The 25,402-nt window shown below is 52.0% G+C and overlaps 1 protein-coding gene across 1 annotated transcript; it reads right to left on the bottom strand.

Moving 5' to 3' along the window:
- Positions 1-1,247: 1,247 nt before the first annotated feature.
- Arrb1 (arrestin beta 1) lies at positions 1,248-24,445 on the bottom strand. Its single transcript, XM_032893021.1, has 16 exons — positions 24,221-24,445; positions 21,604-21,634; positions 19,901-19,961; positions 16,384-16,428; positions 15,451-15,647; positions 14,711-14,770; positions 13,897-13,964; positions 12,261-12,396; positions 10,788-10,872; positions 10,325-10,397; positions 8,831-8,968; positions 7,598-7,681; positions 6,622-6,645; positions 4,941-5,011; positions 3,900-3,951; positions 1,248-2,665 (listed from the first exon to the last, which is right to left on the bottom strand). Exons 1-16 carry the CDS (start codon positions 24,274-24,276, stop codon positions 2,554-2,556), a joined length of 1,293 nt encoding a protein of 430 aa, XP_032748912.1. The 5' UTR covers positions 24,277-24,445; the 3' UTR covers positions 1,248-2,553.
- Positions 24,446-25,402: the final 957 nt, after the last annotated feature.

Raw genomic sequence — 25,402 nt, 5'->3', positions numbered from 1 at the left:
CTAGAAGGGACACTGTATTCAAACTCACGTCAAGGCACTGTGTGGACGAGCTGTAGCCAGAACTGTCAATACTGTCTTCTAACTTACCCCTGGCCAAAAGGTTTCTACAGACAGTGATTCTAGGGTGAGAACTAGGATGTGTGCAGTATCCTGCATCAAAGAACAAAGCTGTCATCAAAGGATGGTTTGGCTAGACTCCAACTTGATCAGGCCTGGCTCCAAACACGAGGAAGCCGGGCTCTGATGCTTCCCTGCAGGTAGAGAAATTTTATTCGATCTGTGGGATAAACCCAAAGAGTGAGTGGGGATGCTTAAGTGTGGGAAGCTCAAGAAATCAGATTGAGAGACCTTTTGCTTGTTTAAGTTAAGGATGAGGAACGGGAGAGGTTAGCCCAAATGCTAAAGGGTCTTGTATCAGCTCCTATGGTTTTAGTGGAAGCCAGTGGAAGGCACATGCTCGCCTTACACTGTTCAAGATTTTAATTCAATTCCATGGGTGCAAAAGTGTCCAGCTCTGGCAGGGGCTAGATGCCAGAAAAGCCTGCAGTTATGATCCCAGGGCTAGCCAGGCAATATGGCTGCCCCAGATGGCTATTCTAATCTGAAGGAGGTGCCTTGAGTTGACTGCTTCTGAGATTTAAGAGGTTCAGGGCCAGTGGGCCTGGACCATTTTACCACAAGAAATAATTGCAATCACCAGGCATGATGGACTGAAGATGGCTGGGATCGAATCTGTACAATAAAGCATGACACCAGCAGTGGCAGGGGCGTGCCTGCAATCCCAGCACTTGAGACAAGAGGATCAGGAATCCAAAGTAATCCTCAGCTACATAGTGAATTCATGGCTAGCCTAAACTACACGGTCTCAAAACCAAACAAAAGCTGTGGTCTCCCTTCTCAGGCATGTATGGAACTAAGAAAAGGGGAACAGAAATCGAGATGAGATCCTCTTGCCCTACTACTAATTAATACATCTGATAAACCCGAGGTTGTCCACACACTTCTCATGCAAACCTCAGCAAATAGCTCTGGGGTCGAGAAGTTCACAAAGGCTATGGCCACGACCTGACATCAGATAAGCTGACTAGGTCCGAGAGCAGCCCTGCCTAGGCAGGAAGGTGCACTCAGTGATCTGCCCTGGCCTGGGTTCTCTGAGGTACCATGAACTTCCTCCGAAGGCAGATGGAGCAGTTGGCAGCCCCAGCTCCACCTGGAAGATCAGAAAGAAGCTCTTGAGAGTCACAGACTGACAGAAACTTGAACAAGAAACTCTTGGAATCATCTGGTCTACCTCTCGGCTTTCCAACAAGAAACTGAGGCCCAAAGGGGGTTAGGGAACTGGCCCAAGGTCACACAACAAGCTAGCATCGAAGACCAAACAAGGATATCTTTGAGCATTTTCTGTTTCACCACCTGTCTGCCCTGTTACCCTGAGATTCACCCCAGTCAAGTCATACTAACACCAGCGGGTGGATACCGGCTACCCATGACTCTGGGTAGGAACAAGATCAACTCCTTTAGGAGAGGAGCCGCCTTCCTACTGGGAGTTCATCTATATGGATGGCATCTTCTAGGAATCCCTTAACAGGGGGATGGTGGCCTCAGGCACCACTCTGTTTCTCCTAGCTTACAGGGCCAGTCACTGGAGGAAGCTGGAGATACTGGTGGCTCCAGCTGCCTGTGTCCCTCCATCCTGGCTTCCTAAAGGACTATCCACGATAAAGAGGATGGATGCCTCCCTGCCCTGCTCCATCTCTTAACCTCCTCCCAGGAAACATCCTCAGTAGCTTTGGCTCACTGCTAGGGGCTGGTGTTTGTTTAAAACCCGCTTCCCCTCTCTGTGCCCACACACAAAACTCAACAAAGCTTTGATGTCTCATCCGATCAGTTCTGACATGTGTATGGCTGGATCTGGAGCCTGCCTCGGTCTAGATGTCATCTGGTTAGAAAACCAGTCCATTGCTCTCCACTCCTGGGGTCTATGTGCCTTCCCCAGGAGACATAGGGACATGGACCAAGGATGAGGGTGGAGGGGGAGGAGTCTCTGATGGGCCTGGACCACACACAAAAACAAAGCACTGAGAATCTATTCACAGTCCTGCCCTCTCCCACCTTCAATAAGGTCTCATCTTGTAGCTGCCAAAACCGTCACCTACTGGGACTATAGACATCTTCTTGTGTGTCTTGAGCCATCTTGTCCACCCCCTCCATCATTCAAACCCATCATCATTGTGCCTTCAGGCCCCACCCTCCCCTTTCTGCTCCCCATCTCAAGCCAAATCCCAAGGCCGGGCAGTGTGGCCTTCCTGGGAATGAGCATGAAAAGGGGGTGGACAGGAGATCGCAGAGAGATGGCTGAGGACGTGGTCCTGCTGGCGTGGTGATGCGAGGCCAGTTCTGAGACCAGAGGCTCATCACCGAGACTTGGAAGACCACTGGGGCCCCTTGGTAGAAACTGGAAGAACAAAAGGAAGAACCAGAATGGGAAGGAGACGAGAAAGCATCCGAGTGCGAGAGTGAACCTGGAGCTGCTGGGCTGAGGCCGGCCCCAGTCTATCTGTTGTTGAGGTGCGGAGAGCCAGTGCCGTCATCCTCTTCGTCCTTGTCATCCTTCATGCCTTTCAGCCGCTGACGAGCAAAGTCCTCAAACACAATGTCGTCATCACTAGTAGGAGAGACAAGGAAAACGCAGTGTATTTGCAGGGGTAGACAGCAGGCAGATCCAGAGGCCTGACCAGACGATGGGAGGACTCAAGAGAGAACCTCATTCTCCAGGGTCTCGGGATGACCTCAGGCAGAAAGGCGTGCCAGGCTGACCCGTTTACAAGCCCGCTGGTGACTGTGGGGATTCTCACAAATAAACTGCAAAAAGCTTGCCTCTCCTAAGGGCTAGAAAAGCGACCCATTCCTGGGGGGGATGGAGAAGGTAAATAGGGGAGCAATGTGACTCTGCATTGGAATCCCCAAAGAACAAGTCCAAGAAACCCCACTTCACCCCTCAAAATCAAACTAACAAGACTGCTTTGGGGAGCATGGCAGTTTCAACCAGGAAGTTGGTACTGGGCTCTAAGTAAGAAGAACCCATATAGAGCCTTCTCCTAGAAGCGCTAACTCAGATCTCCAGGTTGGAGAGGGACTTTTGAACGGGGCATGGAAGGTGGGGATATATGGGGATAGAGAGGTGGGGAGAGGTCCTGGTTTAAGGTTGCAGGACTAAGGTCTGTTTCTTTCCATCCTGTCCTTTAGGCCCAGGGAGAGGCACTGTTAGTCCCTTGCCCCATAGGGTTCAGCCAGCTGAATGGGTTTCCTTGGGGCAACTTGAAACCTGTTTCTCAGATCTCGCCAAAGAATCAAGGAAAGGAGGTTTGGGAAGCTGGAAAGAGAGAGCAGCCTGGCCCCAGAGGTGATTCAAGCCATTGAACCAGGTCCTCTTCCTCTGGCCACTGTTTGGTGGCCCACCGCCTTCCACCGCCGGGGAATCCGAATCAGTTGGTCCTCAGGCCGCAAGAGTGACAGCACCCAGACACCTTCTCCACCCCACAGGCAGCCTCCAACTGGCATGGGTCAGGTAAGAGAGGGGAGCCCCAGAATCTGAACCAGCCCCGAGTCAGCCAGCTGAGTGGGAGCTGCAGACAGACGGACGGACGGACTGACCGACGAACGTGCAAGGAAGACAGACCCCACCAATGCAGGAGGAAGAGGAACAGGCATGGAGGGTCCTTCAAGTCACATGCAGGCAAGCAGGTTGCTGAAGAGGTGAGCAGAGGTGGCTCTCAGCAGACAGGTTAGACCAGCTGCTCCTCGGAGGTTAATAAACATTTATGCAAATGACCCCTCCACCTCTCTTGTCCCACGTCCAGCCCCACCCAAGACATCACAGGCAGGAAGGTTCAGCTTACTTGGTGTCAAGCTCTATGAGATTGGTGTCTACTGGAGTCTCGCTCTCTGGAACTGAACACACACAAGGCTTGTAAGGCCCCCAGGGGTTAGTGGGGGTCTGGGATAATGAGAGGTGAGGAATTGGGACAGGACACACACACACACACATACACACACATACACACACACACATACACACACACACCAGCCTCAGACTCTCTAGGGGATGGGAGGGCAAGGAAGAAAGGTGAGTGGGAGCCTCCCTGGTCAGAGGCAGCAGATACAGGGAGGCATCCATGCCCAATGAAGGCTGTGCAGGAATTTCTTGCTTGCCTGAGTTCCGCTTACTTTAAGATCATTTTGCAGCCCTGGCTGTCCTCCAACATGATCCTCCTGCCTCACACATCTCTCTGGGCTGGGATTGTGGGCATTTGCTATCATGTTGCCCTGTGTTTTTCACACTGTAACCTCTCTGAATTCAGAGTGCCATCTGTGGCATCTCACCGACTACTCGTAGGCACAGACTCCATTTGTGAGAGGAACTGTAACATCCATTGTGACGGAATGTAGCCAACCTATTACCACTTTAAAAACTCAGCTAATATGGGGACTGAGATATGGTTCAGTAGTTAAATGTCCTGGGTCTTCTGGTTGTGGGTTCAATTCCCAGCACCTACAGAGTGTCTAACAAACATCTGTAACTCCAGTCACAGTGGATCTGATGTCCTCTTCTGGCCCCTGACGGTAACTTATGTATACAGTACACTGGCATACATACAGGCAAAACACCCATATGCATAAAATAAAATAAATAAATTTTTAAATTAAAGTTAAAATCCACCAGTGTGGCTTGTCGTCCACTCCTAGCCTCCCTGTCCCATGGAGAATAGGAATCAGGGCTCTCTGTCTCCTAGTTGGGTTAGATGTGTTGTGGATTCTCCAAGGACTGGGGGCTGGGGAAAGGGTGATTCTGGGCTGAAGGCTAACCCAGAAAGAAATATGGTGGAGGGATAAGAGGGAAGCTGGAAAACCCCACCCAGTGACACACGGGTCCCACTCACCTTCCCGATGTGGGGGCTCCTCTTTAGGCTTGGGGTGCATTAAGGTAAAGGGCAGTTCCACAGCCACGTCACTGAAACACATACCCAATTCAGTGAGCTTGGAGAGAGCCTCGGCCTTTAAGACCGCCTGCCCTGTCAGTCTGAGGCCTGGGGAGGTCATGGAGAAGCAACTACACTCCAGTTCTGCTACGCTGACCATGCCTCTTCTCCTGTACTTCCAAGGAGATAGAAGCCCCATCCACCCAGTCCCTAAAGAAAAAAGAAACAGAAAACTCCCCTTGCCTTAAGGACCCTTTGATTACCATGGACCAGCGACTCACACCATGGTCAGTGGGTAACTAAGGTGACCGGAGGCCCTACCCATCCCAGATCATCATGGCCTCCGGACACCACTCTGCCCAGTTTTCTCCCAATCCTACCCACCCCATCTCCCTGCCACCCACAGGCTTCAGGAACTGGGGTTCAGAGCTGTCCGTGCCATGTGCAGATTCTGACACCTCCTGTGTGTGCAGGTGAGAGGGAGAGAGAGCTGGCCATCAGCCATTGTTGGTGACCAGTTCTTCCCTAAAATTGTCCCTGACAGACAGGTTGAGGACAAGAGCAGGCATTTGTATGACACAGAGTGTACCCAGGACTGTTCCAAGCCCCTCCTTAGAACAACTCCTACGATCCTAGAGACACCTTATTTTTTTTTTTTTTTTTTTTTATGATGATAGCCTAGTCAAAGGCCAAACGCTTAGGTTCTCGGAGACTAGCCTCTTGCTACAGATTGCACAGCCATTGGCAGTGAGACTCTGGCTCCCCCCTCCATCCCCTTAGCCACTGGATGGTAAACAGAATTGAGAGGCTGATTAAAATTAGCCCCGGAGGCTTCCCACTGCTAAGGGTGGCATCATCCTAACAGAGCCTCCCTAGAATTATGAATGTCTCCAGAAAACACAGCCACATCTTACTGATCATGTTTGCAGCTGTGAAGGGGGAAGGAACTGGGTGTGGTGGGCTGGTACAAGCCAGATTCAGTCAGCCTTCAATGAAGCCATACTGGATGTGACTGGAAGGACCTCAGCTCTGCTAGGCTGTGAGTAGTAAGGACACCACTGTCTCCCTGCTGGGATTCCAGTACCATCCACAAGCCTGGCCACAAGTCTGGACTCATAAACTCTTCGCCGTTTGACCCTGAACAAGATAGAATCGTCTCTTGATTCACTCAAGATCTCATAGGATGAGTGACATGGCCATCGTGTGACAACAGGAGGCCACCCAATCTTGTCTGGGCCACACCTACTCCTATGTTGTGGTCTGGGAGCAATGGCAACGGACTACAGTTAGCCATGAATTCTCAGTGGAGTAGAAGTTTGAAAGCCACAAAGAATGCATCTCTCCAGAAAATCCTAGGATTCAGGTCAGCAATTCAGATGACCCATCTAGGACCACTGCCCATACCACTGCTGTCTACAAAGGTCCTGTCACTTGCGTGGGAAGGAAAGCAGTTGAGGTGTTGTGCTTGGAGCCACATCTCCCCAGTCCGTCCTGGCAGTTCCGGGTACAGCACACCCCCAGCCTGCCATCGGAGATAACCCTAGATCCTTCCCTCTCAGTACCCCGGGGTTCTGATCAGCTGGGTCTGTGACCCTAGGACCTCCAGGAAGGTAGACACAGCAGGACAAAGGAGGGGCTTTACCTGGATGCAAGGTCTCCCAACAGGCTGAGTGGGCCAGAGGAAGCAGAAGAAGCGGTCAGGACAGAGTGCAGAGCGGGAGAAAAGAGAAAGGACATTCATTCACTGCTCCGCTGCCCCGCCCAAGGACATACTCCCAACCCCGGGGCAGCTGGCATCTAGGGCACTGAGGGATGGGTTTGCAGACGCCCTCGACCCCAGGACCTTCATCTGTAAAAACTAATCTCCCTGCTCCCAGGTTATCTAACAGCAGAAGGAAGACTTTGGGGGTCACTAGGATGTGGAAGACTGTGGGTCCTGCAAAGTCACAGAACACGAGACTGGCCACGGGGTTTACAAATGTTCTGTTATATAAAGTCAGTATTAACGCTGCCAGCCGCTGAGACATATTCTTTGTTCAACTGAGACAGTCCAGGCTGACCTCAAACTCACAGTGCTGCCAAGAATGGCCTTGAACGCCCGCTCTCCTGCTTTTCCCTCCCAAGGGCTATGACTGCAGGGGGGTGCGCCATCCTTGGCTTGGAGACACTGCCCAAACAAATGCCACTGAGCCCTTCAGGAGAACTATTTAGGCATCATTTCCCCCCATCTATAAAACGGGAAAGTTAGCCAATTAGGACCCCCCGCCCCGCACAATTCAGCTCTGGGTTTTTCAGTCTCCAAGAGTGGTGCATGGGCACTGTGGCCTGAGATGTGAGGAAGTGCATGCAGCCCCTGAGAATCACAGCACACGGTCTGAGGACACCCAGATTCGCATAGGCTGTACCCAATCCTCAGAGCCAGACCCGGGCCTAGGCTAAAGAGGAGGAGAGAGGAATAGAGATGGAGGAGAGGAGACCCAGCAGTGGAGAAGGAAGAGGAATCAGAGGAGGGAGGAGAAAACCAAGTCCTCAAGTCTCGCCTCCTCAACAGGAAGACGCAGCTAAAGGCCGGGCAACCAGGGTGGATGGGCAGGGGTTTCTGGGGAGGCTGAACTTACCCGCCCCGGGACACCACCAGCTTCACTTTGACTTTGTAGGAAACAATGATACCCAGGATTTCACGGTTGGCGCCTTCCCGCAACCTGCAGGGAGACAGGGAAGCTGGTGCTTGGGGCTCCTTGGTGGGCAGGATGTGGTAGGCATCGGAGTGTGATGGGAGGCACCACTGTCCACGCCTCTCCTGAGCCACCAGGCGCAACAGAGGTCAGGAAGGATCTGTGCACAGTGCACTGGAAACTGTACCCCTTGGTTCCCTTTATGTCCTTCTTTGCGGTACTAGAGATCAAATCCAGAGTCTCACGCATGATGGGCAGGTCCCTACCACTGAGCCATGGTCCCAGTTCCTTGGGTTCCACATCCAGCTATGAGATGTCCTTGCTCTGTAGCCCTAGTGGGTCCTCTTTCCTGCCTCGCCAGTGCCACACAATGCAGCGAGAGCCAGCCCTAACTGCCCTCTCGCCATCGTTTATACTCAGTAACCCATAAGCAGAAAGAGCCGCACTGAGAGCTGAGAAGCCAAGGGCAGCTGGGAGTCAGGGTAGCGCGGGAAGGATGTGATCAGGAGCTGACGCCTCGTGAGGGGCAGGTCAGATATAAGTCAGGGTAAAAGAGGGACGAAAGAGCTTGTTGGTAGATTGGAGGCCTGTGATGGGCAATAATGTGATGGGCTAGCCTGAGCTAAGTCTAAGCTTGGGGATGGTGGTCTCAGAATCAACAAAGACCAAGCCCCTTGCAGAGAGCCAGATATCATCGGAGGGGATGAGTCCCTCCACAACTGTCTGAACTCTTCTAGGGTGGGGCAACCCTGAAACCTCAGTGATGCCCATGGACCAAATGGCCTAATGGTGCCTCATGTGGAAGGGCCCCCATATCTATCTACCCAGCTCCCCACCTCTTCCCCAGCCTCTCCAAGCCTCTATTTATCTCCTTCCTTCTAGAAGCCATTTCTCCCCTCCTGCCTCGATGGCAACAGGGACACACCCAATCTGTATTCAGGACTTTGGGTCAAGAGCACCCAATTCCTGCAGAAAGCTTGTCCAGTTGTGTCCCCCAAATGATGGGATCCAGGGGGAGTAGGGAAAGAGCCTCCCGGGCTAGCCACATTTCAGGGGGCTGGCCCTAGTCAAGACTTGGAAACAAGCCTAAACATCATCCTCGGAGTGGTGGGCCAAGAGGGTGGGACCTGTGGTGGAGTGGGCACTAGGGTCTGGGACTTAGAGGCGAGTTCTTACAGAGTGCTGGAAGCCAGATTTGTGTCTTCATGCTTGAGCTTCCCGTCCAGGGCAAGCCCCCGCTTCTCTCTGTTGTTTGCCAGGAAGGGAGTCAATGTGTAGACCTTGCAGAATGTTGAGCTGGGTGCCACAGTGTCACTGAGAGGTAGAGAAACAGCATGAAGATGACCCTTATCACAGTCAGGATGTCTGAACTGGCCCTGTTCCAAAAACCCCTTTGCCAGCAACCCCTACATCCCAGATGTGAGGAAGCCTTGGGCCAAGCCCAGATCTAGCAGGAAGCCCACTGCCATTGGAAAGAGAGGCACACCACACACAAGCAAGACTAATCCTGGACTAGGCATCACCGTGATGCACAGTTAGATAGCACACGTTTAAAATGATTATTGATTTATTTTATGTATAGGAGTGCACTGTCACTGTCTTCAGACACCAGAAGAGGGCATCAGATCCCATTACAGATGGTTGTGAGCCACCATGTGATTGCTGGGAATTGAACTCAGGACCTCTGGAAGAGCAGTCAGTGCTCTTAACCACTGAGCCATCTCTACAGTCTGCACATTTATTTTTAGTATTTATTTAATGATTAAGTTTTTAATTGTGTGTCTGTGTGTGCATGCACCTCCATGACTATATGTGCACCACATCATATCCCCTGGAACTAGAATTACAAGCTGTTGTGAGCTGCCTGACATGGGGACTGAAAAATGAACCCTGGTCCTCTAGAGGAACAGCAAGGGCTCCTAACTACTCAGCCCATGTTTACTTTCAAAAGTATCACTGCATACAAACCATGAGTAAGTGACTGGCAGCCCCTACCCAGGTTCTACCACTGAAACTCTACTTGCTTTAATGCATATCCATCAGTCATGTACAGGAACCTCCGTTGTTCACTCTGGCCTGGTGCTGTTTTATCCCCCCCACTCCCTTTTCAAAGATGAGACAGATGCGTTCACCTGACACCAGGGCAGCCATGGAGTAAGACCCAGCTTTGCCTCTTGGAGCAGAGCCAGCCACATCTCAACCCCCTAGCCCAACCCCACGGGAAACCATGCTCACTGGAAGCCCAGACGACTATCCTTCCTCCAGGCTGCAGATGCAAATACAGACTATGGCGTCCCACCTGGGGTTAAATGCTGTCCTGGCTCTAGGTCATTGCAATGAACCCCCAACATCTATGCCTTGTGGCTGTGGACTTCATTTTTAATCAACAGTGAATATGAGACTATCCAATAATGCAAGAATAGTTAGTTTGATATTAACATCTCTGTCTCTAGGATATTAGAAACCAGGTCTAAGTGGCAGGTGTGGCTGGCTCACGCCTATAATGTCAGCACCTGGAAGAAGACTCTTCCGTGCCATCTACTGTGAATGTCAAAGAAGGCAGAGGCCCTGCTCTCTGCAGGTTGATTAGAGATGCCTGGTCCTAGACTCAGAACTTCCCTTTCTCCTATCTAGTCCCACCCATCCAAAGTTGGCTTCAAACACACTTACTCGGCTTCCTCCATGGCCACTGGGCACTTGTACTGAGCTGTGTTGAAGAGACAGATGTCTGCATACTGGCGCACTGGAGAGAGAGGGGCCGGGGAGGTGGGCGCATGAGTCAGGGGGTCCCTCTCATGATATACCTCAAGCTCCCTGTGGCAGGTGTGCCTGCTTAGATTGAGACAATGGCCAGCATTTACCACAGGCCACCACCCCAGACTCCACCCAAACAGAAACCCCATCAAAGCCTAGTCCCTTCCATGACGAAGTCTTTCTTCCCAGGACAGCTTGGCCAGAGCCCAGGAAGCCTAAGGAGGAATATGCAAGGCAGTAAACCCATTGCCCAGCTTTGAAGCCACTGTAGGCTGCCGGCAGACGCAAGCTTCAGGAAGCTACTAATGGTACTGTCTCAGGCTTTTAACGAAGACCACGCCTGCCGCTATCCCACCCCCCCGGAAGGATTCCCAGCTACCCGAGATCTTGATCTTCTTCACAGTCTTGTTGGTGTTGTTGGTGACGTGGACATTGACGCTGATGGGTTCTCCGTGGTAATAGATCTGTGAGGCAAAAGACAGGAGAGTGTGGGCAGGGACACTAAACTCTGCCCCCTAGCTCTTCAGCCACTTCCCACTGACATAAAAGTGTCACAAAACACCAAGTGTATGAACCTTCAGTACCACTGTAGGACCTTTCAAAGACGTCTGTACTAGAAGATGTCTTTCCATTCCAGGACTGCGGGGACGGCTTTGTCAGTAAAGTACTTGTGTTGCAAACACAAGGAACTAAGTTTGATCTCCAGAAGCTGTGTAGAAATGCTGGGTACTTGTAATCCCAGCACTAGGGAGGCAGAGACAAGAGGACCCCTGGGGCTCAATGCCCACAGAGTCTAGCCCAGGTAAGCTCTGTACCACTGACAGACTGCCTCAAAGGAGCTGGATGGCATTTCTGAGAATGACACCTCCAAGACTGTCCTCCAGGTCTACACACATGCATGTGTGGGCACACGCACACACACACACACACACACACACACACACATACATACCACACATACAACACACACACACACACACACACACCCTCCCCCACACACACACACACCACCATACACTACCCACCCACCCCACCATACAACACCCACACCCCACACACACACACACACACACACACACACACACACACACACCCCACACACACACATATACATACCACATACACACACACATACACATGCACCCATGCACCCATGCACGCCCACATACACACATAGGAAAAAGAAAAAGAAGCTGACATCCTCGGCCCCAGTCCCATTCTGATCACTAGCTCAGACAACAATAATAGCAATGATGACAAACATTGCATGACCTTGGACAGGTTATCTGAGACTCTGCTTCTCCTTATTCTATGTGCAGGCTTGGACAGAGCAAGGCCTCAAGTCCCTGAGGGCTCTGATGGTCTGGGTTCGCAGACACATTAAACTCTGGAAAATTCAGGAGAAGAGAGGAAAGGCTAACCAACTAAAGGACCTGCTCGGAATTCTTAGGGAAGGGCCTCCACCACTCGTCCAGGCCCTTGCCTTTAGCTGACCCAAGAAGGAGGAGGTGCACGCCTACACCCCAGTCAGCTGGCTTAGTCACCTGACTTCAAAGAGTTTTTCACCTTCTTGCTCACAGATAAGAGGGTAATGGCAAGGCATCCTTGGGTCCTCTTTCCCATCATCACCCCTGCTGATGTGCTGGGCTCTCCACCCGGTCTCAAGCAGGCAATTAGAGTGTGAAGAGGAAGGACCAGAACCCTTCCATTGCTCCCATCCTGTAGATGCCCATGCCTACCTCTGTCAGTCCTTTGAACCACAACAGAGTTCTGCAAACGCTTAAGGGCAGTCAGGAGACACTGGGATCTGAGGGGTAGCAGAGCTGGGGACAATGGGATCTGAGCCTCTTACCTCCTTATCCAGAGATGCCTCAAGGTGCAGGGGCTTGTCCGACATGAGGAACTGTCTGGTGGTCTCAGCCGTGGGCTGAGGGCCAGGCCTCTCAGGGGCATACTGAACCTTCCGGATGACTAGCCGCACAGAATTCCTAAGGAAGATGGATGGGGAGAAAGACAGACAGAGTCACCCGCCCCCACACTCCCTTCTCTGCGATAACTAGACCCTTCTCTTGCTCAAGTGGCTACTGCAGCTCCCTCTTGCTCGCCAATCACGGTGGTTAACCTGGAGGGTTTGTCGCCATGTGACACAGCCCCAGCCTCCTCAATCCTGTCCCTGAGCCATCCAACAGCAGTGCTTCATTTGGGTCTGTGGATCCCAGGACCCAGCACAATAAATAGTAAGAAAGGGACTATTTTTTACTTCTTGCTCCCTGTCTCCTGATCGCGTAAGCCACTGGAGGATGGGAGCCTCTTACCTAGCTGGTTCACCACCACAGTCTCAGCACGTGGGTCAGCACCTGCCGCCTGGCACTTGCTAAGCGGAAGCATGCAGAACTGACAGCCCTCATGGAGGAGGATGTCCATTATAGGATGTGAATTCAGCCAAGAGTGCAGGACAGTGAAGAGGTGACTCAGAGAGGCCCACGAATGAGAGTTCAATGGAGGTCACAGGGCTTAGGGTAGAAGCCAGGACAGACTGAGCTGGCGAGTTACCACATGCTCTGGGGAAATTACCTCCCTGTGCATCAGTTCCCTCATTTGTGAAACAGTGACAACAACTCTTACCCCTTAGGACCCCTGGGAAGGTTAAACCACATCTGCCCATTACTATGAACATGACCGGAACCAACTAAGCCTATGAGAACTGACAGCCATTGTATCACTATTACTAGTGAATCTTGGGAGCAGATGCCCCATTGGGAGAGGATGAGGGTGGTGACTCTCAGTGTTTACCACTGTTCATTATTCTGCTCAAGATCTCTCTCACATTCCATAACACCATTAGGTCCCCTTCATCGCAGATCTTAATAGGAAAGTTGGGACAGACAAGAGTCTACCTCCCCCAAACAGGAACAACCACAAGGCAGATGAAAATGTTTGTGATACTCCTAGTCGCCACCAGGTGGCAAACTCATCCCTAAAGAGGCTGGTGGACACCCCTCAGCGGGGTGATCTAGAAACCTGACTTAGGATGCAGGGGCATCAGAGGACCCGAGGAGGCAGGAGGTCCTGAACTCCAGGACCCCCAGGAAGGGCAACCATGAGAAGTCAGGACCAGCTGCTTTGTCCCTGCTGTCTGCTGAGCACTGTGGGAGAATGTCTGCTCTCTGAGCCACACTGAGCCTCTCTAGGTTCACTTTTCTCCACTTCTGCCCCTTGTTCAGATCCGTCCACAAACACAGGCTTCACTCCTGCTGGGGGCCTCTCAGCTACCCACTGTTGAAAGTTAACTGAAGTTGGGGTCTTTCTAATATCAAAAGGCTGCAGTCTGCAGGGGTAGGGCAGAGAGGTAGGGGTGAGAGAAAAGCAGGGCTCAAGCCACCTCCTCCAGGAAGCTCACCATGACCCTTCAGACTTCTAGACCCTTCTCACAGCAAAGCCCCTCCTCGCCGCTGCTTCCTCCCCTCTCCCACCAGCATCCTACCTACCTTTTGTGGATCTTCTCCTCCAGGTTCTCAGCACAGAAGGCTTTCACTTCGTAATCCACACCACAGGCCTGTAGAGGAGGACATGCTGACCCCATGGCATTAGGGACGCAAGGTCCCCAACCACCCTCCCATCGTACAAACCAGAATGCTGTGTGGGAACATGAACTTCAGTCACCTGAGGACTCCTTGACATGAATCTGAAACCCTGGTACCCGATGTTGACTTTGTCCCTGTCCAGCTCCTTCCACTGGAGCTGCTCCTGTGGGTCCATCAGTCAACCCCAATCCCACCTGGGACTCCTGCTTCAGTCTGGGTGGTTGTCCTCACGACGGCCACCAGCAATGTAACAACCCTGAGCTGGGTGTCATGGTGTCTCCCTAACTCTCTAACAACATGAAAGACCATGCTCATTGCCTCTGCCTTAGAGATGAGAGTGGACTCTGAAGTCTAGGGCCTGGAACCTGCTCCTGTCAATCCTCTCTAAGCTTCCGCTACTCCCTCTCCAAACAAGGTTGCCAGGGCCTGTGTGAGGCCATAGGTAGGTGCTCGGAATTTGCTGGTGCTGTGCAGTCAATACCAGAGCCAGCAAAAGTGACTTGAGGGAGCCTGCGATGCATCATCAAATGTGGGGCGAGGCCAGCCTGCATCTGCAGCCCTGTCTCAGGAGACTGATTGATTATCCAAGGAACATCAGCCAGGCCCGGGCCTTCAACAGGAAGCAAAGTTCCAACTGTCCACTACCCCACGGGGAGAAAACCAGGACCCTGGGGCCATGAAAGCCTGAACCCGAGATGGTCTTCTTGGAGTGACCTACCTTCCCTGTGTCCTCAGGCCCAGGTTGCAATGTGACTGAGCATGGAAGGTTTGGCGGGATCTGTTCAGGAGACAAATAACATGAGCTAACCTTTCACCTCTGCTTCATCTCCCCCTACACACCTCTGTCACTACTGTACACCCATCAGAGCAGGCCCCCTGAGAACAGACCATCTCTCCTCCATCAGACAAAGTGTTCTGAAAACAAGCTATATCTTTTCCATGAGACAACAAGGAGACCCTGAAATAGACTAGTTCTCTCCTGGCCATCCCATATCACACCGTGCCCTACAGAAAGTCAGGGCAGACTATGGAAGATGAGAATTCAAATGTTCTTCATCTAAGTTCTCAACTCATCCTTGCCCCAGAGTCATGGAGTATCAGAAACAGGAAGATGTGAACTCCAGAAGCGTGGGGTCAGTCTTGGAATGGTAAGGACGCATGACAGGGGATGAGCTGGGCAGACTGTACACAGGGACCCAAGGCCAGGCAGGAGTCCTTCCTTCACTACAACCATCCCCGGGCCTTCCTTTTTCTAGAAACTTAAATGAAGGAGGGCCAGAGGAGTAGCCTAGAGGTTAAAGTGGAGTGTCCACAGTGGCCAGAGACAAGTCACTTAACAGGTAATGTAAGTGATGGTGCTTGGATACCAACTGGGCGAGCTAAAGCAGCTGCTGTTCCCCATGTGCCTGCACTGAGAACATCCCAGAATGCTTCTGGAATGCTAGAAGGCGTGCTGACCTCAAAGGTGAAGGGGTAGGCATGCTCGCCCAGCTTCTTGATGAGTCGCTCTTGTAGCCGCGTCAGTGGCTTCTTGTCCTCAGGGGCCGGTGGGAAGGACTGCACGTTAGCCACAAACAGGTCTTTGCGAAAAGTCAGACCCAAGACATCCAGGTCTTCCCGGCCATACCGGAAGGCGCAGGTCAGTGTCACGTAGACTGTGAGGAGCAGGGGAACTGAGGAAGGGCCTGGGAGGGTAGCATACAACACCCCCATCCCCAGATCTCCAGCTGTAACCCTGGGGTTTGTGTACTGGAGGCTACAAGCCCGTCCCAGGTTTAAATAGGGTGAGTACACTGCCCTCTGACACAAGGTGACTTCAAGGGCAGCCTTGATGTGGTCTCTTAGGAAGGAGCCTCCTGATGGCCCTCCCCAGGTCACTCCGGCCCAAGAGTATGGAGGGGCAGGAAGGATGGTTAGACAGCCTAGCAGCCATGGTGGTTGGATTAGATTGGCAGACAGGGAGAGGGGCAGGGAGACAGCCTAGGGGGAAGCGCACAGAAGGCTGTGTCTAAGAGGTGGGGGAACCTCAACCTGCCTAACCCTAACCTTGTACACAGACCTTCCACCTTTACCATCTATACAATGAGATCCTCTCTCCTGTACCGGTGCCGCCCAACCTCCCCCAAGTCTCGCAGTCTATTAATGGGATAGGGCTTGGAACAGAAGCTCTTATACAGGGGACAAGAAGCAGGAGATCTCTGCAACCAGAGGACATCAGAGTTCTGACTATGGTAAACGCACTGGTTCATTTAAGGAACCAGGAAAATGGACAGGGAGAAGCCATGAGATTAGCCAAGGTCCTGCTTAAGCATCAAGCAGTGCGCCGATCTCACTGGAGAGCAGGGGATGTGGAGCATCCGGCACGCTGAGAGTCAGAGGGACACAGCTTACCTCGCCTTTCTTTGAGATACTCAGGATCCACCAGGACCACACCATCTGGGGGAGAGAATGAACGGAGTCCCCATGTGTGTGACCTTCTCAACCTGAGTACCAACCACCCACTCAAACCTGAAGGTCATAAGACACACTGTCCGTTTGGGTGTGGCCCTCTGCAGGATGTGCACCTACTATCAGAGCCACTGACGGCTCTACAGGAAAACATGGCAACAGTCTCAGGCTGTAGAACAATGTTTCAAGGAACAGTATATGTATAACAATGTTTCCCGGTATATGTGAGGTATATACTGCCTAGGGACATCATGGTGATTTTAGTTTGTGTAAGCACACTGTGTCCTCCACACAGTGACAAAACCACATAAGGACATTTCTCCGAATTGCCATCATTAAATGACTAATCTCGCTAAGGGGCTGGCTATGGTAAATGGCCTTGAGTCATGTTAGGCGAGCTTTGTAATAAACAGACACTGCACCAGGCTTTCGGATCAGTGAGATTTCCAGAGCTTCCTGAAACATGGTGGGGAATTGGGGGGAGGGGGGAGAGGGGGCCTCTGATCAGTATCTGTCAGGGCAACAGATGGGCAGTGTGCGTCAACGTGCGCACGGGTAAATTTTGTCACGCATAGAAGTATTTGGACAGCCCCTGGCACGTGTGAGCACGAATGTTACGGTCTGAATCTGAAATGCCCTCCAAAGGCTGATGTATTGAAAGCTGATCTCCAAAGCAACAGTGTCTGCCTTGGAAAACGACTGGCTCACAGGGCTCTACCACACCAGGGAATTCATAGCTTAATGGGTTCTGGAAGGTGGTGGGCAGCATAGGAGATGGGCCGAGTAGGAGGAAGAACGTCCATATGCCTTGTATTTGGTTCTCAGTCCCCTCTTCCCTCTCTGCTTCCTGGTCATTGGGAAGGATGTAGCTTGCTTTCTCCACATGCTCCCGGTCACGGCGTTCTGCCTCACTGCAGTGCCACAGCACTGAGCGACTGTGGGCTGAAAGCTCTAAAGCCCAAGTAAGTGAACATCTTGTCACAGCAATAAAATGACTCACGCACACTGGAGAAAATGGGATGAAGCCCGATGCCTCTCACAAGGGCTGTCCTTGGGAGCAGAGCATCTGGCAGGGCACAGAGAATCCATCTCAGCTGAGCACCCCAGGGGGTAGGAGCACCGTCCCAGGGACCATGCAGGCACACACGCATGCACACATGCACACACGTACACACACCCACTCTAACACATACCCCACCCCTATGACTGATTACTCAAAGTATCTTAAGAAACAGTGAGGGCTGGAGGGATGGCTCAGCGGTTAAGAACACTGTCTGCTCTTCCAGAGGTCCTGAGTTCCATCCCTAGCAACCACATGGTGGCTCACAACCATCTGTAATGGAATCGGATGCCCTCTTCTGGTGTGTCTGAAGACAGCGACAGAGCACTCGTATACATAAAATAAATTAAGAAGAAAGACAGTGAGTACTTTGGCCTCAGGTCACAGGTATATCCCAGTCCACCCTCAGGGTCGCCCACCCCTCCATGCATGCTTTTCCATGACTGGGCACCTGGAGCTCCGTTGAGGGTAAATACAATGACCCAGTGAGGGCATTTGCCCCTTTCACCATTGCTTCCTCAATTGGGTGGAGGGGGATAACTTGGAGCCCGGCCCCACAGAATAAGGCAGGATTGTTCACTAGATGACAGGAAAGCCAGAGGGGAAAAAAGTTCAGCTTTTTTTTTTCAGAGAGCAATGAAGTGTGAAGGCCTGGAGGAGAGGACGCTCAGAGCTGGTGCAAATACTCCATCAACTGGGCATTGGGCCCTGGGTGCTGGGCCCTGGGTGCTGGGCCCTGGGCTAGCACCAGGTCCCTGTCCCAGAAGGGATGGTGGAGTGAAGGGAAGACAGGACCAGTTCAGAGAGGGCAGTGTCATAGACAGAGGGCTTCTTACTGAGGCAAATGACCAAACCTGGACATTGGGTTCTCAGGTCTAGCAGGGAACCTGGCATGGAGTAGTACCCTCCAGTGCCAATGTGTGTGTTGGAGATCTGGTTCTCTCCTTTTCTCAGCTATCCACAGTCTCTTCTGTGGACTCGGATTATGAACATTGACCCACAAAGAACTTTTGGGAAACCACTGCCTGAAGCTGAGCACAGGTGAAACCCAGGGAAACCCAGGGCCCTGGGCCTCAGAAAAGCCAGTTCTGGAGAAAAAGCAAATGGTGGAACATCAGAAGACCTACACACTGCCCCCGGGGCAAGGCTGGAGAGGAAGAGTAGGTGGTTCTGTCCCAGGTCCTAGAGGAAGGGGCCTGGATCAAAACCAGCATCTTCAGTTTGCAGCCCTGTCAACACCCCAGGGGCTCAAGCCCCCGGGGCCTCTGCTTACATTCACCAAGGTCTCCTCTCCATGAGCCCACTCTGGCACTTCAAGGGTTCCTCTTAGCCCCAGGACAGGGCACAAGAGCACGGCAGCATCTCTAAGACAATTTCTTTTTTTTTTTTTTTAAAGATTTATTTATTTATTATATATAAGCACACTGTAGCTGTCTTCAAACACACCAGAAGAGGGTATCAGATCTCATTACAGATGGTTGTGAGCCACCAATGTGGTTGCAGGGATTTGAACTCAGGACCTCTGGAAGAGCAGTCAGTGCTCTTAACCACTGAGCCATCTCTCCAGCCCTCTAAGACAATTTCTGCGGCCAGTTTCCTCAGGCCTCAGTTTGCATCATTGTGACTGCCCCCCCACCTCCTTTTTTTTCCCATGACCATCTTTTTAAAAAATAACAATTGAACATCTCTGGCCTCGGTGCGTCCATCTGTAAACCGGATGACTCTGAACCTCCCAGTACAACATGAAAAGAGCCCGAGAGACCAATGTCTTTCTGTAGCGGCAGCTCTTCTGAGCACGGGGAATTTACTCCCACAGGGTCATTTAGCGCATTGTCATGACAGGGTGGTGGTAGGGGTAGTTCTGGTTTCTAATGGGTAGGGACCAAGGATGCTGGCAAACATCCTGCAATGTCCAGGCAGACAGATGCCACCAACTAAGAATAATCCAAACCAAGATGACAACAGTTCCAAGGGACAGAAACCCTGAACTCAGCCAACCCCTAGGGAGCCAATTGCCGCTGTGACACAGCATCTCGGGCAGAGTCCTGTGTAGATGAGGGCAGCCTCTATTTCAGAAGCCCTGAGAAAGATTTCCCTAGGAGACAGCAGAGCCAGAGGCTAGAATTTTGACTTACTAGCTTTGTGACCTGGAACAAGTCGCTAAGCCTCTCTGTGCCTCATTCTGTCGGGAAAGCATGAGTTATCGCCGCTGCACAGCAAGCCTTATGTAAGATACGCGGCTGCTGTTCTTCTCTGTCTTAGAGCAGTCAGAGGCCACTGTCTTGACTAGGGAGGAGCTGTCCAGAAACTGTTTCCTGAAGCAGGAAGCCTTGCCCACCCATTTTGTGTGCCAGAGCTCTGGAGATGGGGCTCTTCCCTAGCCCACTGCCCAGCACTCACCCACGGGGTCCACCAGGTCAATGTGGTCCACAAAGTCCCGCTTTCCCAGGTAGACGGTGAGCTAGGGAGGAGAGGCAAAACATTAGTGGCAGTGGAACTGCGGAATACAGGACCCCCACCCAGAAGCTAACGCTGACACTGACACACACATCCCTAACCCTTACTGGAACCGCAGCAAGATATGGCTCCTTGCCCCAAACCTAATATTAACAATAATAGACCTTTGAAAGGTTTTAAACACCTCTGCCTCCCAAGCCCCTAGGAAAGAGTTGTTATTCCTCCCATTTTATAGACAAACACATTGAGGCCTAGGGAGTTCTTCAAGCCAAACACCACTGAGGAGTTGGTGGTAAAGCTGCAGGGGCAAAGCAGAACAAAACAGGAGAGTGGGGTATCCTGGCGAGGATTGGGGGGCAGGCAGACAAGCTGAGTGCTCTAGGCAGGGAGCCACTTACATGAGGATGCTGCCTCTGGGGCACTGAGGAACCAGGAAGTTAGCTTCCTACCCAGGAGCCAGACCGAGCTCTGCTGGCTTAAACTGAACTGGGAGCACCATTCTAGTTCTCAGCCTTCCCTCAGTCCTGCCCCCTGCATTCCGTCCGGTTTCTCAGGGGTGACCACATCAGCCTCCACCGGGGCCAGTCCACACAGTCCTCAGCCACACCTAAATGGAAATCTAACAGCTGTGCCTTTCTGAAAACCTTTTAGCCATTCCTCTGTGCCTGGTGGGGGTAAGGATGACAAATGGCTTTTCATTCAAAGTACCAAATCTAATTGACTGGTCTGAGATGCCTGGGGCCCTGGATGGCCGAGGAATCCAAGATAAGATGGATCCCGGCTCAGCAGGAAAGGTTAAAGATGATTGGTGATGTCTGCTACGAACACCAAATGGAGACAGGGAAGTAAACATGGTAGCCCAGGGTGTGTGCGCTGTGAAGCCCAGACACAGGACTCCTGCCATGGGCCCTGTATCTTCCTCAACTCTGCTCCTTTTGCACACTTGGACACTCACTAGCCTGGGATGCCCTACACTTCCTGGGTTTTATACTCCACCATAGAACTCCCCGTCTTCACTTTCCATTTGCCTAGAACTGTGTCACTTGCAGAGGAAGCCATGGCTGACACACACACCCAGGCAAGGCCTTACAGTCCCTGGGCATCCCAATAGCTCACACTTGGCACTTGGTGTGGGGATGATTGATTTCCGCGCTGTGAGCACTGTGTCTCCCTCGTCTCAACACACTCCCGACCCCAGTAGTTCCAGCCCAGCCCTGGCATAATGACTTCAGCGCTTCCTATTTGCTGAACAGAGAATAAAATGGGGTACAGCCTGTGAAACAGATCCTCTGAAAGGAAAAGGGAAGCCCAGGCCCTGAGACCTCCTGAAGAAAAGAGGCACGAGGTGACACTATGACATCCCAACACCAGGGGACTCAATGGTGTCCCTGCAGCCAGCTTGTCCCTGTTTCTCACACTCACACTGATGTCCAATCCATCTCTCCCCAGCTGGGGCTCCCTGAAGTCTACACACCACACAGAAAGGTTCCAGCTCCCCTTCCGCCTTCCCATTAGGACTGAGGGCTCCTGAGGACAGAGCTGTGTCAGCCCCAGCTAGCAGTGCCGGGGAGGCTGTTTCCTTTCCTAATCCACAGAGGAGCCCAGAACATGGGACAGCGAGGAGTCCGCACACAGCACAGACTCACCTTTCCATTGGGGCTTGCCTTCTTGAACACTCTATGGAGAGAAAGAGAGGTGAAGCCAGGGTTAATGGATTCAGCCCAGCCAATCCCCTGCCTTGACTGTCACACAGGCATTCAGGTGACTGCCAGCTGCCCGCAGGTCTCCTTCAGTCCTTCAGAGCAGGCTGGTGGAGTCTCAGGTCCACCCGGCTCACACACAGGAAAAACCCCGAGTGCCCGCATGGTCCCAGTGATCCAGCCTCACCTCTTCCTATGTCACCTCCCAGCAGGCAATCTTCCTTTCTTGTCATCTGCCTCACGGCTCTACAGCCCCTCTGTTCCCTATTCCACCAGATGATTCCTGCACAAGGCCTTTCTTTGCTCTGGAAGTTTTCTTACCCTACTCTCCTACCCTGGATGTTCTTCCCTAATAGCCACTGCCTTCAATGCCCATGCTAGCTACCTCAAGTCCCCAAGTCCTTCTCCTGATTCATTCTTCTTTTCCTCTCAGTCCCCACCAAACACACACGCACGCACGCACGCACACACACACGCACACACACACACACACACACACACACACACACACACACACACCTGCCACAAACTCTACTTCATGGCTCCTCTGTCTACTCTGCCACCATGCCCACTCCACAGCATGGACTCTCTCCCGTCCGCAGGTGAATCCCAAACACAGGCAAGGGGGCGCACCTTATGTACGACCACACGCAAGGGGGCGCACCTTACGTACGACCAATAAGTGCTAAATGATAACAGGTGGTGAAAGCTCATAAATATTCGTTGAACAGATGAGTGCCTTGCACAAGAAAGCTGGGGGGTTGGGGGGAGATGCCTGTGCTCACACAGTAGAGCGCTGGGTTGTGAGGTCAGATGACAGTGCAGTCCCTGGACCTTGAAGAGTACCACTTACACAGCAACCGTTTTGCCCTCCCACAACTAACTGTATCTGGGAGCCTGAGTCTCCTCACCTACACCCTGTTATCCAGCCCAACCAGCCATTACTAGGGGGAGACAGAAGAAAAGTGAAAGAGACCAGGGGATGAGGAAATGTATTGAAAGAAGGAGGATGGGTGGGAAGGGAGGGAGAGACAGGTATAAAAAATAAAAACTGAACAAGAGCCAGAGGATAGAGAACCAGGAGATAGAAAAGATGGGACAGACCCGACCCGGAAGGGGACAGCTACACCAGATCAGTGGAGCAGCCCCAATCCCTCCCAGTAGCTCCTCTGTAGGCATCTTGGCCTGTGACTCTGTGGGATCTCCACACCTAGGAGCGGCCTCCCCCTCCCTCCTGGGGCCTAGGGAATCTTGATGGGTCTGTCTGAGCATTGCCTGCAAAGGAGAGCTTGACCCAGCATTCCCTCAGGCTCTCCCCTAGGGGCCCTGGCGCCTCTCCTTCTCATGAATATTTATCAGTGTTGGGAGTATGCAGATGCCACAATTGGCTGGGGTGTGATAATTGTTAAAGTAAGGGGGGAAATGCAGACCACCTAGTCTGAACCATCAACTCCACCACCATAGGAGCTCCATGAGTCTCCAGGAAGTGAAAAGCCTGTGAATTCCAGCTTTGCTCACCTCCCGGCGTTGGTAGCCTGGGCTCTGAGGGAGAAGGAAAGCCACTTCAGTGGCTACTGGAAAGGATGAGGCACACCTAGGTCCAGGAGGAACAATATTCACCAAGCAGGGAGAGGAGGAAAGGGGGGGAGGGGACGCTTTAATGAGCAGCTAATCATTCCTCATAGTAGAAGAGATACATTCTAATTTCCACTTCACAGAGGGAAGCTCTTAACTGGAGGCTTCTTGTGACGCATTAACTTGCTCAGGGGCATGGCAAACAAGGGGCTAGGTCAGGACCCAGACCTGCTTTTGACCGCCATGCCTTAATCCAACCCACTGTTTCCTAAAACCGAAAAGACAGGAAGAACAGACAAGAGGGGAGGGGAAGAGCAATAAACGAATGGTGACTGGGGTGAGGGGCAGAATGCAGGAAGTACAGCCATCAGTGGGGAATGTCCTGCTACTGCCTTAGTCAGCACCCGAGGCCACCTCCTTCAGGAAGCCAGGACTCTTGTGGCTTCCTCAAACAACAACAGCAGCTGCCTTGCTCTCTGAGTGTTGTTATTCCCCACTCGTTCCTGTAAGTACATTTCCCAGGACAATGCTGATCCTGGACAATCCCATTTCAAAGATGCAGAAATTGAGGCTCGAAGAGGTCACCCTAGTCTGTCTCCGTAGTCCACGAGGCTCAGCCGGACCATTACATTTAGCCAAGCACCACCACTCAAAACTCCACCCACTTTTTGCCCCTAGCGCAGACAGAAAATGAGACTCCTTCCTTGGCGTATTCAGTTTCCAAGACCCCACCTTTGCAACACCACACAGACCTCTTCTTGTAGCAGGCACCAATTTAACCTAAGACCACGATCCCAGCCGGTCTTGCAGGTCTGAGCAGCTGCATCTGCTTCACTCCCAGTACTGCCCCTGCCCCACAAACTCAGCCTCAGTCACAGCTGGGTCCCTCCAAAAGAGAAACACCAGCAGTGCGCCTTTTGATTAAGGTTCAAGATAGCTCAGGACAAAGAAGGGGAGGGGGTTTGCAATAAGGAGGCCAAAATCTCACGGGAAGGATGAGCCGGCAGGATGAGCTGGGGCCGGAGCGGGAAATGGGGACGCCATTGGAGCCTCAAGCCTGTCTCCACCGCTCCTTCTGGGGCTGCAGGTCCTCCTGGCTGCGAGGCTGTCTGTGTGGCTGCTCCATTGTCTCTGTGGACCAGCTCGCTCCGCTTACTCAGGGATTTTTCTGCTCCTCCATCCTTTGGGCTTGCATGTGACTCACACTCCAACCCTGTTTCTACCCTGCCTCTCCCTCAGCTTCCCGCTGCTAACTGACTGAATGGCCTAATTCCAAATTCCCAAGAGAGGAATCTGATTGGTCAGCTTTGATCAGGTATCCCACCCCCTGGTCCAATCACCTATGTCCGGGATGTAACCTGTGGTCCATAAAGCAGAAGCAAAAGAGCCTCTGGAGATCCTTATTGTCCAAGCCAGAGGTTGCAACTCGCTAGTTATTTAGGAAGACTATTTAAGATATTAGGGGACGGGGCAATGGCTGGGGATGAGTTTCCTGCTTCACAAGCATGAGGACACGAGTACCCACAGAAAAGATGGATACTGCAGTGTGCACCTGTGACCTCCTCACTGGAGAGGAGTCCTGGGGGATTCTCTGACCACCTAGTATGGCCTACATAGAGAGCTCTAGGTTCAGAGAAAGCTCCATGTTGAGTGAGAGACTTTTCAAAAAATAAGGTGAGGGGTTGGGGATTTGGCTCAGTGGTAGAGCGCTTGCCTAGCAAGCAAAAGGTCCTGGGTTCGGTCCCCAGCTCCAAAAAAAAAAAAAAAAGAATAGAAAAAAAAAAAAAAAAAAAAAAAAAAAAATAAGGTGAGGAATGAAAAGAAAGACACCCACAGTTGACCTCCAGCCTTCACATTCACACACACACACACACACAAACACACACACACACACACACACACACACACAAGTGCACAAACACACATACACTACACATATGCACAGAGGGTTTGGCTTGGTTTGGGTTGGGTTGGGTTGGTTTTGAGGCAAGATCATACTGTATGTCCATGTCCGGGCTGAACTCACAACGAAGACCAGGCAAACATTCAGACTCACAATGGTTCCCCTGCTCTGCTGGGGTTAAAGTCAGTTATGCCTGACTATTTGGGGAGCTGTTGGTTTGTTCTTATCAAGACAGGGTCTCACTATGTAGCTCAAGCTTTCCTGAAA

The sequence above is a fragment of the Rattus rattus genome, chromosome 2, assembly GCF_011064425.1.
Source record: "Rattus rattus isolate New Zealand chromosome 2, Rrattus_CSIRO_v1, whole genome shotgun sequence".
Taxonomy (NCBI): Eukaryota; Metazoa; Chordata; class Mammalia; order Rodentia; family Muridae; genus Rattus; species Rattus rattus.
This window is presented reverse-complemented; position numbering and strand designations above follow the sequence as displayed.

Coding starts and splice junctions, on each gene's coding strand:
- Arrb1 (XM_032893021.1), bottom strand. CDS start 24,276: ATGGCGTCCCCATTTCCCGCTCCGGCCCCAGCTCATCCTGCCGGCTCA. Junction 21,635..24,220: donor CCTGCCGGCTCATCCTTCCC/GTGAGATTTTGG, acceptor TTCTCTCCATAG/AGTGTTCAAGAAGGCAAGCC. Junction 14,771..15,450: donor CCTACCCCTTCACCTTTGAG/GTCAGCACGCCT, acceptor TCTCCTGAACAG/ATCCCGCCAAACCTTCCATG.